A 15,945-nucleotide genomic window follows, 5' to 3' on the forward strand; every position below is an offset into this window, starting at 1 on the left:
GAATCTCATAGTCACACTACCGATACCGCAGAAGAAGGTTAACTCTCAGGTTTGCTAGGAATAAGGCCCTATGAAGTATAATATGTGGGTGTCTGGGCGAGAGTTTAGCGTGCAAAACAACCAATTTTGTTCAGATGGCGACTCGCTGTGACTCTGTTATATTTTTTTTTCTTTTTCGGCCGTCACCAACAGGAAAGCTAGCCAACTCTCCGTGAAAACCAATTCCCGAGGTGCTAATTTCACGCCTCGCTGAATTCGCCCAAGGCTCACAAAGCATGAATCCGTCTCGGCACTTACTTTCAAGAAAGTTGTGGACCATGGCAACTTTACTTAAAGGAACAGTTTTGAGGATCTTGGGCCGGATGAACCCCTTTTGCAACATGTTCAAGAGGTGGGACAGGTCGCGCTTAGCTTGTTTCGGGTCTTTCTCCCAGGCATCAAACACATTGTAGTGATAAAGCTTCCGATCCATTTCAGTACCACAAGTCTCGAGATTGTCTAGGGAAACCATCAATCGTTCCTTTCGCTCAGGCTTTCCGACTTCTACAATGATACCCTTTCGGTTAAGTGCTTGTGCGTGCTCAGATTTGAGCTCCGATTCATCGCTTGTGGAATCCTTGACACTGATAAGCATGTCTAGGCGCCCTTTGAGCAGGGAAAACCAATGATGGGGATTCTCTTCCAAAGGAACGGCCCCCCATTGTTCAATAAGATTGAACTGGCTCTTTGGTGCCGTGGCGTACACAGTGGCTGCGTTGGAAGCGCACGCCAGCTCAAGGACTGCTCGACCAAGCAAGGTTTCCCCTCCGAGTACCAGAATAGATTTGCCTGTCAATGAAGACGAACGATAGCGACAAGAATTCTTGCGAATAATATTTAGCGACTGAAATGCCGTGAGATACACTTCGGGAAGACAAGCCAGTGATCGCACATCTGTCAGATCTGTTGCGACTTTTATTACTCGATCAGTATGGACGCACAAATGCCGAGCGTTAGCCCCAACCCGTACAAGAGCAATCACTCGGTCACCTCTCTTCAAACCGCTTCGATGACGCCTTTTGTCAATTTGGTGTACGATTCCGCAGAAGGCAACACCTGGAACGATAGGGAGCGTGAGTTTCGACATGCTGTCCTCTCCCCACCATAAGCCACTTCGAACAAAACAGTCTGCTTTTGAAATTGTTGACGCTTCAATGCGGACGACAACTTCAGACTCGAGAGTTGGGAAAATTGAAGGTGATGGCTGCTCGTAGAGGTCAACACACTTATGAGCGTCATCGCCTCTTTGGAAGTAAGCCACGTAGGAGTTTCTGTTGTCTGCAAAGTAAAAACTAGCTTTTGCAGAATTTTCAAGATTGTTTTCCGGAGTATGAAGTTGTCGACTTTCTCCAGTCATCATGGATGTTGACAATGTTGATGCAGAGTGGGCAAATGCAAGTCTTTTAAAAATCTTGCGCGTCTTGGAAGCGAGGACAGGTGAAATTGACAACATGCAGGTTTTCGGGATCTTTTCATCTGCGAATGATTCGTCGTGAAAACACTTTCTCCCTCCAGGACTTGGAGTAAGACCACTGAACACTTGATGAAGTGAACGGAGGTTTACTTCTGTTTTCGGAGAGATGTTGACGGTCTCTGGGACAGCTTTGTTCGCCTTCGACCCTGTCTTGTGGGGTTTGCGTTTTATGTCTGGCGGAAGAGCCGGGTGGGATTCGTTCTTCTTATATCTTCGAATTACAATTTCTGCAGCTAGACTTTTGCAATTTTTCGAATGCCTGTATTCCCTTTCCAAATTTGGGGTTTCTCGATCAAACACAGATCCTGATCCCCTCAGCCAGTCTTTGTATTTGGAGAAAAATTCAGAACCGGTACTTCTTTGCTGCCGAATGTTGCCCAGCTCATCTTCCAGGTCAAAGAAACGATCGTCTGAGCTAAATGCTACGCCCTTCCCATGGTCTGGATTGAAATCAAAGGATCCATTGACAAAGGAAATTCTCTTTGGGTGATTGCGACTCTCGCTTCTAGAGTTATCGTCGACAGCATCCCAGACAGCTGATTTTTTGTTTTCCAATACGTTACTTTCGAGGATTTCTAGCCGTTTTGAGCTTTCAGATTTTTTGGTATTGAACTTGCAGGCGCTACCTTCGACCAAATCAAGCAGCTTGTCAGTTGCATCTCGAATTGAAGGAGTGCAGTCATGGTTATTATGGAACTGAAGTGTTTTTTGAATTGGATGTTGCCACTGAACCTTTTTTGGAGACTGCTGACCAACCCGTTTGTCTGCATCTTTTGGAGACTTCCAAGCTCGTTTGTCATCGTCATCATCAAAGCTAGCAAGTGTCGTTTCGTCAGAAGAGCTTTCAGCGATGGCCATTGCACACAAGCTGCTCTTTGTGGCTGGCTGGGTTGACGGTGACCCTGGCAGTCGATCAAGGTTGATTGACTTTACGTCGTCAAAGCGTTCGTCGTCCATGAGCGACCACCACGAGGCTGCAGACGGCGTTATTGGCGAAAGCGGTTGAGAGACCATTTTCATTCTGTTGATCACAAGTAAAAATCTTTGCCGAAAAAGTGCAGGAAACCCTGTAATAGTGGACAGCGGATATTGCTGTGTTGATCTGTGAGACCTTCGTTCGTGATGTGCGCTCGCTAAACGGTATGAGGTCAAAGATTATGGTGATATACATTAAATTGGAAATATAACGCATGGACGTTATCTTATTTAAACCACATATATTAATTGTCACTATGTTGAAATATCCTAGCGAATAGAGGATCTTCGACATGGTAAATATCATCATGTCCTTCGCCAATAGCACTTTGTATTACATAGATAAGCTCTACTCTTCGTCACCTTTAGAACGAAAAACTTACTGAATATTTTGAAGAGATCGTTGATTCCGATCTACCCGACGATGTACAGCGCTACATCGGCTTGGTATTACGACAACTCAAAAACCTGTGCCCTGTCAAAAGCCCTTGTTCCCCTACTAAAGGTGGTCTTTCATCAGGGTTCCTTCGTAGACAACTCTGCATTACATCTATGGCACTTTCGTCGACACAGAATGGAAAACTGATTTTGTGCTCTGGATTTACGATAGCTTGCAGCTTCTGTATCATATGCAGCTCAGCAAATGGAGTTCGCCCATATATCATTTGATATAATATGCAACCTAGTGACCATATGTCAGACGCCTAAGCGAATAAGATCCAAATCGTGTGAGACCAAAATGTTGCCAAAAATCGCATGGAATACATTGGCGTAGCTTACCCGTCCCGTTTTTATTCGTGTTCCACTATTTCCTGTCCCGGTATCCAAAATCGCTTCAGGCGACATATAGTTAAGTGTACCAATCTGACTTTCCCGGTAGATGTTAGTTGTATCGTCGTTCTGAATAGCCTTAGCGATTCCAAAATCGATAAGTTTCAGTGTGCCTCGTACAAATAGGAAATTCGCAGGTTTCAAATCTCCATGGATGATTCGCTCTTCGTGGATGCAGTGCACTGCACTTAGCATCTGTTGCCATGTCAAACGTATAAAATTCATATTGAGAGTCCGCTTGTTATCTCCACAAGAACCGTTAGTCTGTGCTGCTGCTTGCTGTTGAAGAACGTGGTTTAGATCGACTTCGCCGACTTCCATTACTAAAAAGATAGCGTGGCGCTGAAGATCCACTTCGCTATCTAGTAATTGAATGATCGCAGGATTGTCTCGAAGGCGCTTTAGTAAAGCAATTTCATTCGAATATCCGGCTATGGCCTTCTCGTCCATACCACTAAGTTTGACCTTCTTGATGGCGTAGACAGAGCAGTTCTTAGACAGCGCCCTGTATACTTTACAGGAGCCACCCTTTCCGATGACACCCAACTTCGCATAAGGGATTCCGTTCACTCGGAGCATGTTGTCTTCGCTTACTAAAGGCAGAAAGTCCGGATTGACTTTTGCTATTGAAGGCGACGCGAGCAATGACTTCTCCTCATGTAGAAGACTTGATGGAAGCTGCTGTTTCCCGGGACAGCTTGTTATATCTTTCCCGTTGTCTTTGGTGTGGCTTTGATTCGTGTCGTGACCATGGCACGAGACGGTATTATTGGATGGATTTAATTCCCCTGATGCATTTGAGGAGCAAGATGTTGCTTCTTCGGTTTCTTTACATGGCAAAGAATTGATGGCTTTCGATGACGGCGATTGAACTCGTCCAGTTTTCTTTGTCGGATCCCATTCCCACATGTAAGTAAGATCTGACTTTGTCATTTTTGGTGCTTTCAGGGTACACTGTTTCCCCGAAGGTGCTGCAGTGTCGTTGTCCGATCCACTATCCTCATCTAGAGGTTGACTTGGATCAACGCGTTGTACCTTTCCTAGCCCTATACGAGCCAGACGGGGAGTCTTGGAAAGTAATAAAGGTGGTCTTCGAGTCTTCACTTTTCCGATGGATTGCTGCTCTGTGACTTTGGCATATTTGGTCTTTAAGGTTGTCCGACGGGGCGTAATATCAACATCTTTTAACTGCACTTTTCGAAATACCTGCACTTTTCGAAATGGCGAAATTGGAATTTTGAGAAAGCATATCTTCTCTATTACTGTTCTGCGTTTGCTTGCTTGCTTCGCCACTTCCATCGACTTTTGCTCCCTCAATTCGTTGTGGCAATTCCGTTTGCGAGTGTGCGACTTCGTGAGACTCTTTGTTTACCGATGCACTGATTGCGAGCGATATACTTTTATTTACCACGGATGGTAACGGTTCAGTAACCCTAGGTACATCCTGTGGAACAGTGCTCTGTCTAGGCAATGGTGCCAACTGAAACCGAATCGAGTCTTTGCTATGATTGAACATGGCTGTCGACGTACCGTCCGGTCCAAGCAACATGTTGCCAACGTCGGTGTTGTCGTCAGGGGGTGATTCTCCTTTTTTCGTTAGTCTGTTCATAATCAAATCTTTCTGGCAGGTGTGATACACATTCACAAAACCAGATTCAGTCTTCCGCCGTTTCGGTGATACCAACGGCTCTAGCCTGCGCTTGTTTGGAGACTTTTGCTGTTGTAAGATAGTCAGAGATTTCAGCTCAAGCATTGCTTCCTCCAGATCGGACCGGGGCTCCGCTTGCTTTTGAATGCCGGTTTGCAAGGCATCGAAGGCTTCGTCAATGTTAGCGTTTCTCCTTTCTAGTTCGGCGATTGCTAGATAGAGGGTGGACTGTCGCTCTCCGAGTTTAAGATTTCGAATATGTCGTAACGTCAAGCGTGCTTCTTTCTCTGTTCCATACAGTGTCTGCATCTTTGCATACGAGAGCCAAACGTTGAAGACGGCGAGTCCTTTTTCAGGGGGGAAGTCAGCCGCAAAACGTGAGGTTGCTCGACGATGTATTCGAATCAAATCCGGCCCTGCAAAGAATGCCACAACAGTGAGTAACGAATCAAAATCCAAGTGAGTTGCTGTCTAACTTATTTACCAATCGTACCGCGGTTTGATGCACCTGCGTGTTGGCTCCTTGCGGCTTCCAGGACCCGGTTCCAAGCCTCGGGATCGTCAGCGGCGCTTCCATCCACTACTTGACGACAAAGTCGCCAATACTCTGCGGAACTGTTTTGGTCGAGTCCAAAAAACGTTTCCATTGTTTCTCCATACCGTAAGATACCTCGGCGGCGACCAGCGCGGCCGCTACCGCTGCTAGCCATGGCATGCGACATGAATGACGGACTGGTCGCAGCTTTGGAGTTGGAAAGCGGTGTACCCAATTTTCTGTGCCGAGCTTCGGAAGGCGACGATTCAGAAAGTTTCCGGGACGCTGGAGGTGGTAAAAGCGATACAGTCCCAAGTGAACGCGGTTTGAAGACGGTTGGATGGGACGGCAACCCGAGGTGCGCTTCGGCAACAGTAACTCCCTCATGTTTTTCGGACGCGTGTCGCGAAGAATTCGGGCTCACGTTATGCCCGTTTTCTTTGTCCCGAGATAGCATACGAGGTATACTGGGGAATGTTGGTGGTGGTCGCTTCTCGGAATCACATGAAGCCAAAGAGGGGGATGAATTCGTCCCCGCCATGGTCCGTTTTTGCTGGCAGCCTGTGCGGACGGGTTCGCCGCTCTTGTTGCATGTCATCGGGTCTCCTCCAAATTTGAATTATAGTCTATGTCACAGCTTTCGTATTTCGGTTAAATGTTTTATCCGACAGTTGCTCTCTCTAGCTCTTTTCTGTCGTAAGAGTTAGGAACGTGCGAAAGGACAGACATTTTGGGCGACTCACATTACGGGACTGCATCTTCCGAGAGACCCGTGATTCGCTGGTTTTTGCGCGAAGCTTCGCGGAGAAGTCGCACATCACGAAGCACGACGGATCGCGCAGCAATCGTAGAGCCGACGCGAAAGGCCTCGTGTAAAAAAAAAGAAACATATTTTTCAGCCTCTCACCGTACCACTGCCATCCTCTATCATGGAGGGGGAAGGGAGACGCTGGACCTGCGAGGCATGTGGGTGCAATACGAATCAAGCTGCGATCACGGCCTGCTCAATCTGTGGAACATCCAACAACTCTGGAGGTAGGTTTGCGTCGCGGAACATGCGATCCGGAGTCTACTGATTGCCGTAGAATTGTACGAGCATGAAAGAACTTTTGAAGCCTTTGGGTTCCCGTAACTCGAAAGAGCCGCCCATACGAACAAGGCTACAGATCTAGTACTTTCACTGTCGTTACCTGTGGCCGGTGCTCGTGCTCGAAAGGCTTGCTCTGCTTTTGATTCCGTCATGGTAGCTCATCGACACTTCGTTGAGCATCCTTTTCGCATGTTGGAGTCTGGAGTTTACTTATTGACATTTCTGTGATGTCTCTCCCACGTCGGGGACTAAGTATCGATTCGTTTAGGAAAGGTTCTACGAAATTGTGTGGCAAGCAACATTATGTACCTATTCAGTCCGACTTTTTGAGACTCGCATTTTTGTTGCAGATTTATATTTTGCTCAAAACCGTCTGTTTGTTTGCTTCTTACAGGACCTACTGGTCTACCGCGTGGCGGAGCAGCCTTCGCAGCACGGGCTGGATGGTTTGCTCGCGGACTCGGCGGTGTTCGTCGCGGAATCATGGATAGTGATACGGGAAACGAAGAAGACGATTTATGGGAAAGCGTCGTGGACGGCGCAGTGGATAGGGCCGGAGACGACCAAGAGAACGCAATGGAATCGCTCGCTATGGATATATCGGGGTTGGCTGCGCGTAGTCGATTGGAAGCCGATGCAGGTGCTTTCGACAACTCCAGTCGACAGCGCTTTTTGGAAGCCAGTAGGGCATTTTCTTCCGATCGAGATGCTCCACCAGTAAATCCAGAGGACTTGATGCGCATTGCCACAGAGAATGCTCCAAAGTACCAACCTCAATGGGCCACTTTAGCTCAGATGGCACCACGTGCCAGAGCCGGAAATGGTATTGAGGTGGTGGAGGACGAGCACCGGAACGTAGCTCATTTGCCTGATGGCGTTGGCGAAGGTCTTGCTATCCGTACCTCCAATCCCCTGCCTTATCGAGAAACATTCGGTACAGACACAGAATCTAGTACAGAGCCAAAACGATCCTTTGGCTTTCGGGTGGCATTTGACCATCCACACTGTGAGGCCGGAGGAAATATGGGTGGCTGCCATTTGGTCGGCGTAACAACACCCGCTTTTACCTCTTACGGTGAGTCCAAAGCATTGCATCACACACCGTACTTTTGGGGGATGGAAGATAGTGGTAAAAAGTACGAGGGATCCCGCTACGGTCAATCGCGTCGAGGCAGTCGAAGGTTGGCGACGAGCAACTATTCCGTTCAGCTTGGACCTCAAGAAGCTTCAATGAATGCCGCAAACGTTTTGTTCGGTTCCCGTGATGTTGTTACTGTCATTTGCGATTTGGACTCCCGAACGCTGACATACTGGCGGAACAAAGTACCTCTTGGGACACTTGTCACAAACTTACCGCGAGGTGGAAACCTCTTTCCTGTTGCTGTCCCGTTCAATTGCGGTGTGACGGTGGCCATAACCGGAATGGGTGGAGATCCTCTACCACTGTAAGTTTGTTGCGCGGACAATTTTGAATGTTCTTCCTGATACAATTGTTCTCACAGATTGTGGAAAGACTACAAAACGTTTCTAGTGATTGGCAAAATAAAGTCCTTTTAAAGGAGGAAAATATTCGTGCTGAGCTAAAGGCTCGGAGATTGATACTCTTCGACGAAAGAAGGCTCTCAGAAAAGGTGGTAAACATTTTGAAATCTATATTTTCCATGTACGAAAGGTATAACGCAAACGACCATGGGATGGAGGAAACAGGGCTTGGTCTGGAATATACGGCAGCGGCTCGTCTTTGGTACAGGTGTGGGTTACGGCTTGCTAATCTTGATTCCCTTATGGGTCCTCGTTACACGAACCGTAAGGTAGTCTTTCAAGATTTTTTTGAGCTAGTGGAAAAGGTTGTTGCCGAAGATTACGTGGTAGCTCCATCGGTATTTTCTTTCAAAGAAAGGAGCGACGCTTTTTGCCAAGTAAGTTTATGTGGAAGCGTATATTTCTCGCACCCAAAAAGTCGTCTGACCACCTTTTGGAACAGATTGGAGATAAAGTCCAACTTGTTGAGGATTTCGAAAAATATCTCGATGAACCTGGCGGACCACTTCGTCCTGGCGAGAGAGGAATAGTTGTCCAAGTACAGGAGGGGCTTAATGGATGCCGGTAAGAAACTTTCTGTGTTTGCTGGAAAGTTCCTGTCGATTAGAAGCTGACCTTTTGAGTTTGTTAAGGCGCTCGATACGGGTTTTGCACAATGGCCGAAGGTGGTGGTACCCTCCAAAAGCAATTGTGTCGGAGCGATCAGGACTCGTCGAGTCGCCGGCTGTATGGTTTCTTCGCCGAATTTTTCGATCACACGGCTACGACCTTCTGACATTAGAATCGTTATCGGGTAAGCCGATTGATCCTTCATTTTGTGAGGTAGGTGACTTTGTCATACCCAAAAAGTCAGTAAAAAACGAAAAGTTTTTACCATCTAGTGCACTGGAGAAACCTTTTGCCCGCATTGCAGGAGACACACCCTTGGGACTCTCAACGTGGACTTCGCTAAGAGCTGACCCAGGATCGGTGACCGTTGAGTTTGTAGAAAGGAGATTTGGAGAGTCTGTTGGCACAAACCCAACGGATCCATCAGGAGCAACTTGTGTCAGAAAAATTCGTTCATCAAAACTCATGTACGGTGACTGGTCAATCGCGGAGTCTAAATTCCAAGACACTTCAGTGCTCACCTATGAGGTAGATTCCTGCTGTGGTGAGCAGGATTCTTGCTTCACTAATAATGCAACGATAAGTGGTAAGGCTCATGCAGAAATTGCTGGGTTGGCTCGTTTGGAAAAGCCTGCGATCGAGGCTGTTTTAAGAGAGTGCAAGAGGAGCTCAGAGACTCTGTCTAGCCTTTTTTCGAACGGTCTTCCAGATGCCCTTCTAAAAGCAATCGATTCCGCCGAACGGCAAATGAATAGTCTTGAACCAAGGGAGGACCTGGCAGAGCGTATTTCTGCTGTGGGATGTCTGGTGATGTACTTGGCTAACCAATTTTTCAAGGAACCCCATATCGACACAGCCAATTCGCTTGCTAAACTGAGTGGTGATTCGAGAAAATCAGATTCTTTCCGAAGCCATTCGTCGCACATAACCCCGGATCAGTTTGGGCAGATACATTTAAACGCGCCTATACAACAAGAAGACAGTCACGATGGACCAAGACTTAGTGTTTCGCTCCAGCAGAGAAGGAACGTTTTGCTGTCACTAATGTCTAGAGCTCGCGGAAGCAACCCGAGCTACTTGAGCGAGATGCTGGAGCAAGGCAATCAGAGCATGGCTCGAGAACTGGCAATGGGTCAAATTCCGCCCCCTTTTGGCTCGGTACGTGATCTACAGCCGTTCGGCTTCGGTCCCGCAAGACATGTAGAGGATGGCGCCTGGGATTTAGCTGCCAATTTAACAAGAGGTAATGAACACGACCGACTCGAAAATTCAAATTGCTCTGGTGGTGAAGATAATAGCGGTGTGGCGGAAGCCTCTCGACCGTGTAAAGCGTCGTGTTCACCTATGTTCCTGGATTCTGTCCTTCGATGCCGAGGCGAGACCAGCGCTGGAAACCCAATTTCAGAGAAAGGAAGTGGAGCCAGTCAGTGTCTGTTTGCCAGTCACCTGATATCAAAGGGGCTTCTTACAGGCGATCTTGCATGGGTTAAGGCTGAAACAGAAGCAGAGGCCAAAAAGAGTCATTCTGCTTCGCTACAACGGACATCGACAATCTCTAGATACCTAGTCGATGAAGAAGGTACCCCGATATTGCGTTTAGCAATAGTGCTTGGGTGCTCACCTCCATTGCTCGGTCATCTCGTATCTTGTGGGGCCTTTGTCGGTGTAGAGGAAATGCGAAGAGCAGCGGAAACTGGGCAATCCCAGGTTCTCGCATATCTGATGCGGTATCATCCCTTTCCAGAAGGCTTCGTTGACTTGGACATCTGTTCACCAGAGGTTCGTCGCGTTCTCTGTGATGCTAAGCGGCGCCAAGAAGAAATGAATGAAAAGATGAGAACCGACGGTGGAGATTTTATTACCAACCTTTTAGGGCGCCTTGTCATGGTTTGTTTGTCTGCTCGTCGGCATCAGAACGTCCGTCTAATCACTTGTAGCAGATCTATTGCTGACCTTTTGGCAGGAAACGTCCTTCTTCGAGCACTCCAACATGCTCAGACTCGCGAAAGCAGCCTTCGTGATAGTGAGCACAACGATGCTGAAGACCTGAGTGGCCGCTTCTCAGTAGAAGACACTTTCTCGGAAATGGCCTCCGCTCCAAATGGTCTGTTGGGCTCTGTGCCCCTCGCAGTCTTGCATCGTTGGCTAATGGGTGATTCAGGATGGTTGACTGTATTTCTTCAATTGATTGAAGATTTTCTTTGCTGTAAGGACACGGCGGACATTGCGGCAGGCTTGAGCTTTTTATGCACACTGCTGGAACGGCTCCCAGGTTTGAGATCATCTCAAGAGCTACGTTTGTACGGCATGCATGAGTTTGTTGTATTCCACGACACTTTGGCTTCAAAGCGCCTTGACAGTATCCTTGCAAGGCAACAGACGCAGTCATTAAAATGTATTGAGCACGAAGAAATCATCGAAAGTACGCCTAACATTTCAAGGGATAATTCAAATTTTGTGGTTCTCTGCCCGAAGCGGCATTGTGCCGTTCTTCACATTACACGTCACGCTTCGTTTCGGTGCGATTTGTGTGGGAACGGGGTTGAGAGAGGAAGGCCTATGCACGGATGCAGAGAATGTGATTGGGACGCTTGTGGCGAGTGTATGGATAAAGCAGAGAGCGGGTTGGTTAAATGTCAAACTATAAGAGATCTTGCATCCACATGCCACAGGTTGCTGGGTGCAACAGAATCCACGGTTGAGAAGCATGAGGTTAGAGTCACTGATATCGATAATTTGGCGGAGAGGCTAGTCAAGAGGGACGTCACCGCTCTTAAGGACTTGGCAAAGATCCTCAACGCTCCAGGTGGAGTCTCATTTCATCAATTTCTCGTACATATTTTGCCAGCTCTCCACGTTGCATGCCTGGGCTGTTCAGATGACGCCGCCTTTGTCCGTTCGAGTCTAGATCGACGCACAAAAAGAGCGCGTTTCATTGGATGCCCTTCAACATTATCCACCAAGTACACACCGCTGTTGCAGAAAGCTCCAAATAGAACGTTCTGCGAATGCTTTGCGCAGACTTTTTTTGGATCTGTTGCGCATGTGGGGAACGATGGAGATCGAGACCTCGACGAGGGTACTGCTATGGTTACCGACGTCGTTGAAGCATCGGAGCTTGTACGGAGACTGCATCAAACAATCACTTTTCACGAAAGCATTCCCATAGTGCCTGGCTTCGTCGAGAAGCCAGGCCAATCGGGTTTTGGCAGCCAATTGCAGAGACTTAAGAAGCCGATCGAGATAGCGCTACTGCCATCGCATTTCGAAGGGACTGATCTTGAGCGCGATTGCGAAATTGGCGTGTTCGCTGAGCCTCTTGTTTCAATGGCGGATCTAGAGCTTCATGTTCTGCGGACCTACCCGTGTCGCCATCCACGCTATTCATCATTCTCTTCACGGTAAGTATCTGCCCAGCTTGCATTATTTGAATGTACAAGTGTGCTGATCATATTGTCCCTCCATTTAGTCTTGCTTTGGATAAGGCGATAATTGTTGAAAGACCAGTGTGCGAAGCGAATACAGACTGGAAAATTGCACAGATTGTGGGGTACGATGAGCGCATTGGAGCTCATTGCGTCCGCTATGCATCTAAGCCAAAGCAAGGACCACTTGGCTGTTCGCTACGATTGCATCAAGCCAATCTAAGTGATCTCTTGGAGTTCGAATATGATGGCGACGAAATTAAACTGGTCCTGGCAGCTCGGGAATACTTTATTCTTCACAGACCTTGCGTGCTTGCCACCAGGGTGCTCAGTCCCGAGATCTGTGAAGGAACGATTGTCGATGAAACCGAGATTTCATCCGATCATACGAAAGATCTGAAACGGTCGATTGGCAAGCGTGTCGAGAGCAATTGTATTTCAGGGGAACAATGGAAGATTTTCACGCTCGTTTCATCGGATAACAAAGACAAGAACCCTCACGAATCGTATACACTAGTATCCGATGAAGGGGCTGTGTACTGTGGTGTTCGTGCGCATCGGATTCGTGTAGCGAAGACCGATGTAGGCAATGCCTACTCACACGGAAGGGTTGGGAACGCAATAGACGGGCGGGAAGCGCTGAATCAGGCGTTTCCTTTTTTGTCTACACGTCAACGAACTGACTTTGGAATCGAAAATGACAGTCAAAGCTTTGGTCCTGTGGTTGGCACTTTAAAAAGGAATTGGTCCGCGTTGTCGCTTGTAGATTCGATGCGTCCCATTGAATTGAACTCCAGCCTTCAGACGACAAATACGTTCGAGACGACCCCTTCTGAGCTCGTCATTTGGAAATGCATTATTGGCATCACAGAATACCAAATTGCATCGTCACGCCGGGTAATTGAGCTTCCAACAAGACTCAAGGTAACATTTAGCCCCCACACGAAGCTCCCCGGAATCGACTTGGGAGAAAATGACACTACTATTATTGCTGCGTTCCAAAAAATCCACGAGCGTCACCCGGCTATGCAGGAATGGCCCCTTGAGCAAGAATGCAAGCTCTTCTTTTCTATCCAGGAAATTGAGGCGTCTCCGTCGTCTTTTCTCGACAAAGAGTTACTGACATCAAAACACTTTGCTAGCCATGGAGCGACAGTTTCCGCAATAGACTCCCTTGTTGATGAAACCTGGATAGGCGAGTCTACCAAGAGGCATCGAAATGCTAGCTCCGGATCTATCGAGTCTTTCTCTGACCCTCCGGGCTTGGGACTTTGCGCTGGCTTGGGTGATGCATGTGTCCAAACCATGGACTTGATTAGTGTTCTCGCGAGCTTTATTGGGATTAGAACCGGTCCGCTGGAGGAGGACGATCCGGACCTTTCTTCTTTGGCGAACACGACGTTGTCCAAAAAGCTCTCAGATCAACTAGACGACCCTATTTCCGTTGTCGGTGGCGCGCTTCCTGATTGGTGCACTCTCGCTCCATTCTACGCACCTCGTGTTTTCTCCTATACATCCCGTCGCATGCTTTTGGAGCGAGTTGCATTCGGCATATCGAGGGGTACATTGAAACAGCAGGAGGCAAAAGTGAATATAGGGCGGCTTCGACAACGAATGGCCGCTCTGCGAGGTCGAGCTGTAGAGCTTGTGGGGGAAGCGTTCTCTGGCGGCGCTGAAGACCCAACAGCCCTGCAGCTGCAAGCTGATGAACTCTATGGCATGGAGGAAGCTCTTGCTGCCCGCGTTCGTGCTGCTTTTAGATCTGCAAAATGGCAAGAGCACTCGCTTCAAGTTGCGAAAGCAGCCGTGCGTCGTGATTTTTTGTTAGCCGATGCGACGGTGGTCATGGAAAAGTACGCGAACGACGAGGCAATTTGCCGTCGAAGACTGGAAGTCCGTTTTGAGGGAGAATCCGGCTTTGATGCTGCTGCTGGGGACGAGGCCGGAGTAACTCGAGGTTTTTACGCTGACGTGGCCGAAGCCTTGTTGTCTAGCGACGCCGTCGCTGGCGTGTTTTGTGCCACAAACTGTTCTGTTCCAGTCAATGCATTGCTTAAGACGCAGACTTGGGACATCGCAGCAATAGAACGGGAATCACTTAAATTACCGCTGTGGATCCCGGATATGGATAGCGGGGGGCAAATTGTTATCCCTACCCCTCGATCCGACAAACGAAGCGGACTCGGTGTCTACCCTCGACCACTGCCAAAGTATCACCCCCAGATGCGCGAGGTTCTAAGTCGTTTTCGTTTCATTGGTCGGCTTTTTGCTGCAGCAATTCGAGACGGTTTCATGTTTCCCTTACCGTTGAGCTCAGCCTTTCTGAAACTCGTGCAGTACGGTAATGATACGACGATTTCGGAGAAAGATAATTCGTTTGTGTGTACGCTGCTCACTTCAAGTGAGTTGCCCCGTCCTGGGTTTTTAGGTGGTGAGGTATATGCAGCTGAGGCACATATCTGCGAACGATTGGATCGGGTCGACAGAATGGATCCTCCGTTGTCTCGTCTTGATCTGGAAAAGCAATACGACGAGATCGGGCGAGACCCAAACTTTGCCCGAGAGGCGTTGGGAAAATCGTACGAATGCTCGTTTGAAGACTACTTTCAGGACCGCACCTTTGTCGATCCCCTTGATCCTACGCAAGGTGAAGATGCCGTCCCTCTTTGTCCTAATGGCTCGCAGAAATCAGTGACTATCCGCAATGTGCGTGAGTGGGTTGACTTGGCCAAAATGTTTGTTCTGTACGAGGGTGTTATAGCCCAAGCGATGGCTTTTCGAGACGGCGTCAATGATTTTTTCAATCCCGACTATTTGCGTGTCTTCACTGCGGACGAACTCCAACGTGATGTATGCGGTGTTGGCGACAATGTGGACAACTGGAACGATGCGACTGTCCGCAAACTGTTTAAACTCGATGGCGGCAAGGGTGCGGCGGAAGCGATGGTAGCGGTTGCAGCCATTGGAGGCGAAGGCGGAGCCGCAATGTCAAGACGCTTTGGTCCAAGTTCTCCGACGATCCAGTTTTTGGTGCAGGCACTGTTAGAAGCCAAGCCTAAGCAGCGTCGACAGTTTTTGAGCTTTGTGACTTCGATACCAATTGCCACTCCCGGACGTATTGAAGTCGTCCCCATTATATCGCCCAATGGTGAGTTTCTTCCCATGCAGGATCCTTCTTGTTTGCCACGAGCCAATACGTGCGCGCGACGCTTGTATCTGCCCAAGTTTGAGACGTACGACACTTTTGCCCAAATCCTGTGGGCGGTGGTTCGGGAGGAATCGCACTTTAAAGGCTTTTACGAATGGCGAGGCTAGGTTGCGCCATTGGAGCACGAAGAGGCGTATCTATATATTCATTTACATTTGTTACATATAGACCTTAATTTTAGTACCTTACGGTCGCCAAGCTAAGAAAACGAACCAAAAACTAGCGAGAGACGTTGCGGAATGAGTTTTTGTCTTCTTTTCGTAGCCTGGATATCAGCTGTCTGTCTGGCTGTCACCCAATCGTCTCGAAAACATATCGATGAGATCATTGCCAGCCTATCTACCGGTAATTACTTGGCGGGCTCACCAAAGTCGAAGAGAATACCCCAGTCGGATTCATCCCGAGCGAATTATAGTGATTGCACATAGTAAATACTAACGGTATCGGTATTGGCATCTCTGAAGCGTCCCCATCCGCAGTGTAAAGAATAGGACCGGAAATTGTCGAAAGTAGCCGAAGGATTATCATTGGCGTTTTCGTTCCGCCGCAGACGAAAAGGCAACCGAATT

The 15,945-nt window shown here is 48.2% G+C and overlaps 3 protein-coding genes across 3 annotated transcripts; 1 reads left to right on the plus strand and 2 right to left on the minus strand.

The window, feature by feature from the left end:
- Positions 1-130: 130 nt before the first annotated feature.
- PHATRDRAFT_45800 (predicted protein) lies at positions 131-2,533 on the minus strand (the record flags this gene model as incomplete). The annotated part of the gene is made up of 1 exon (XM_002180179.1): positions 131-2,533. One exon carries the CDS (start codon positions 2,531-2,533, stop codon positions 131-133), a length of 2,403 nt encoding a protein of 800 aa, XP_002180215.1.
- Positions 2,534-2,997: 464 nt separating this feature from the next.
- On the minus strand, positions 2,998-3,898 carry PHATRDRAFT_12339 (predicted protein; the record flags this gene model as incomplete). Its single annotated transcript, XM_002180180.1, has 2 exons — positions 2,998-3,192; positions 3,269-3,898. Coding segments are annotated over 2 exons (825 nt in total), but the record flags the coding sequence as incomplete, so codon positions are not given.
- A 2,533-nt stretch (positions 3,899-6,431) lies between these two features.
- On the plus strand, positions 6,432-15,115 carry PHATRDRAFT_45802 (predicted protein; the record flags this gene model as incomplete). Its single annotated transcript, XM_002179979.1, has 7 exons — positions 6,432-6,537; positions 6,987-8,037; positions 8,124-8,511; positions 8,577-8,698; positions 8,767-12,144; positions 12,213-14,504; positions 14,597-15,115. The coding sequence occupies 7 exons, from the start codon at positions 6,432-6,434 to the stop codon at positions 14,601-14,603; spliced, it is 7,344 nt and encodes a 2,447-aa protein (XP_002180015.1). The 3' UTR covers positions 14,604-15,115.
- Between the last annotated feature and the right edge of the window lie 830 nt (positions 15,116-15,945).

This window comes from Phaeodactylum tricornutum, chromosome 8, assembly GCF_000150955.2.
Source record: "Phaeodactylum tricornutum CCAP 1055/1 chromosome 8, whole genome shotgun sequence".
Lineage (NCBI taxonomy): Eukaryota > Bacillariophyta > Bacillariophyceae > Surirellales > Neidiaceae > Phaeodactylum > Phaeodactylum tricornutum.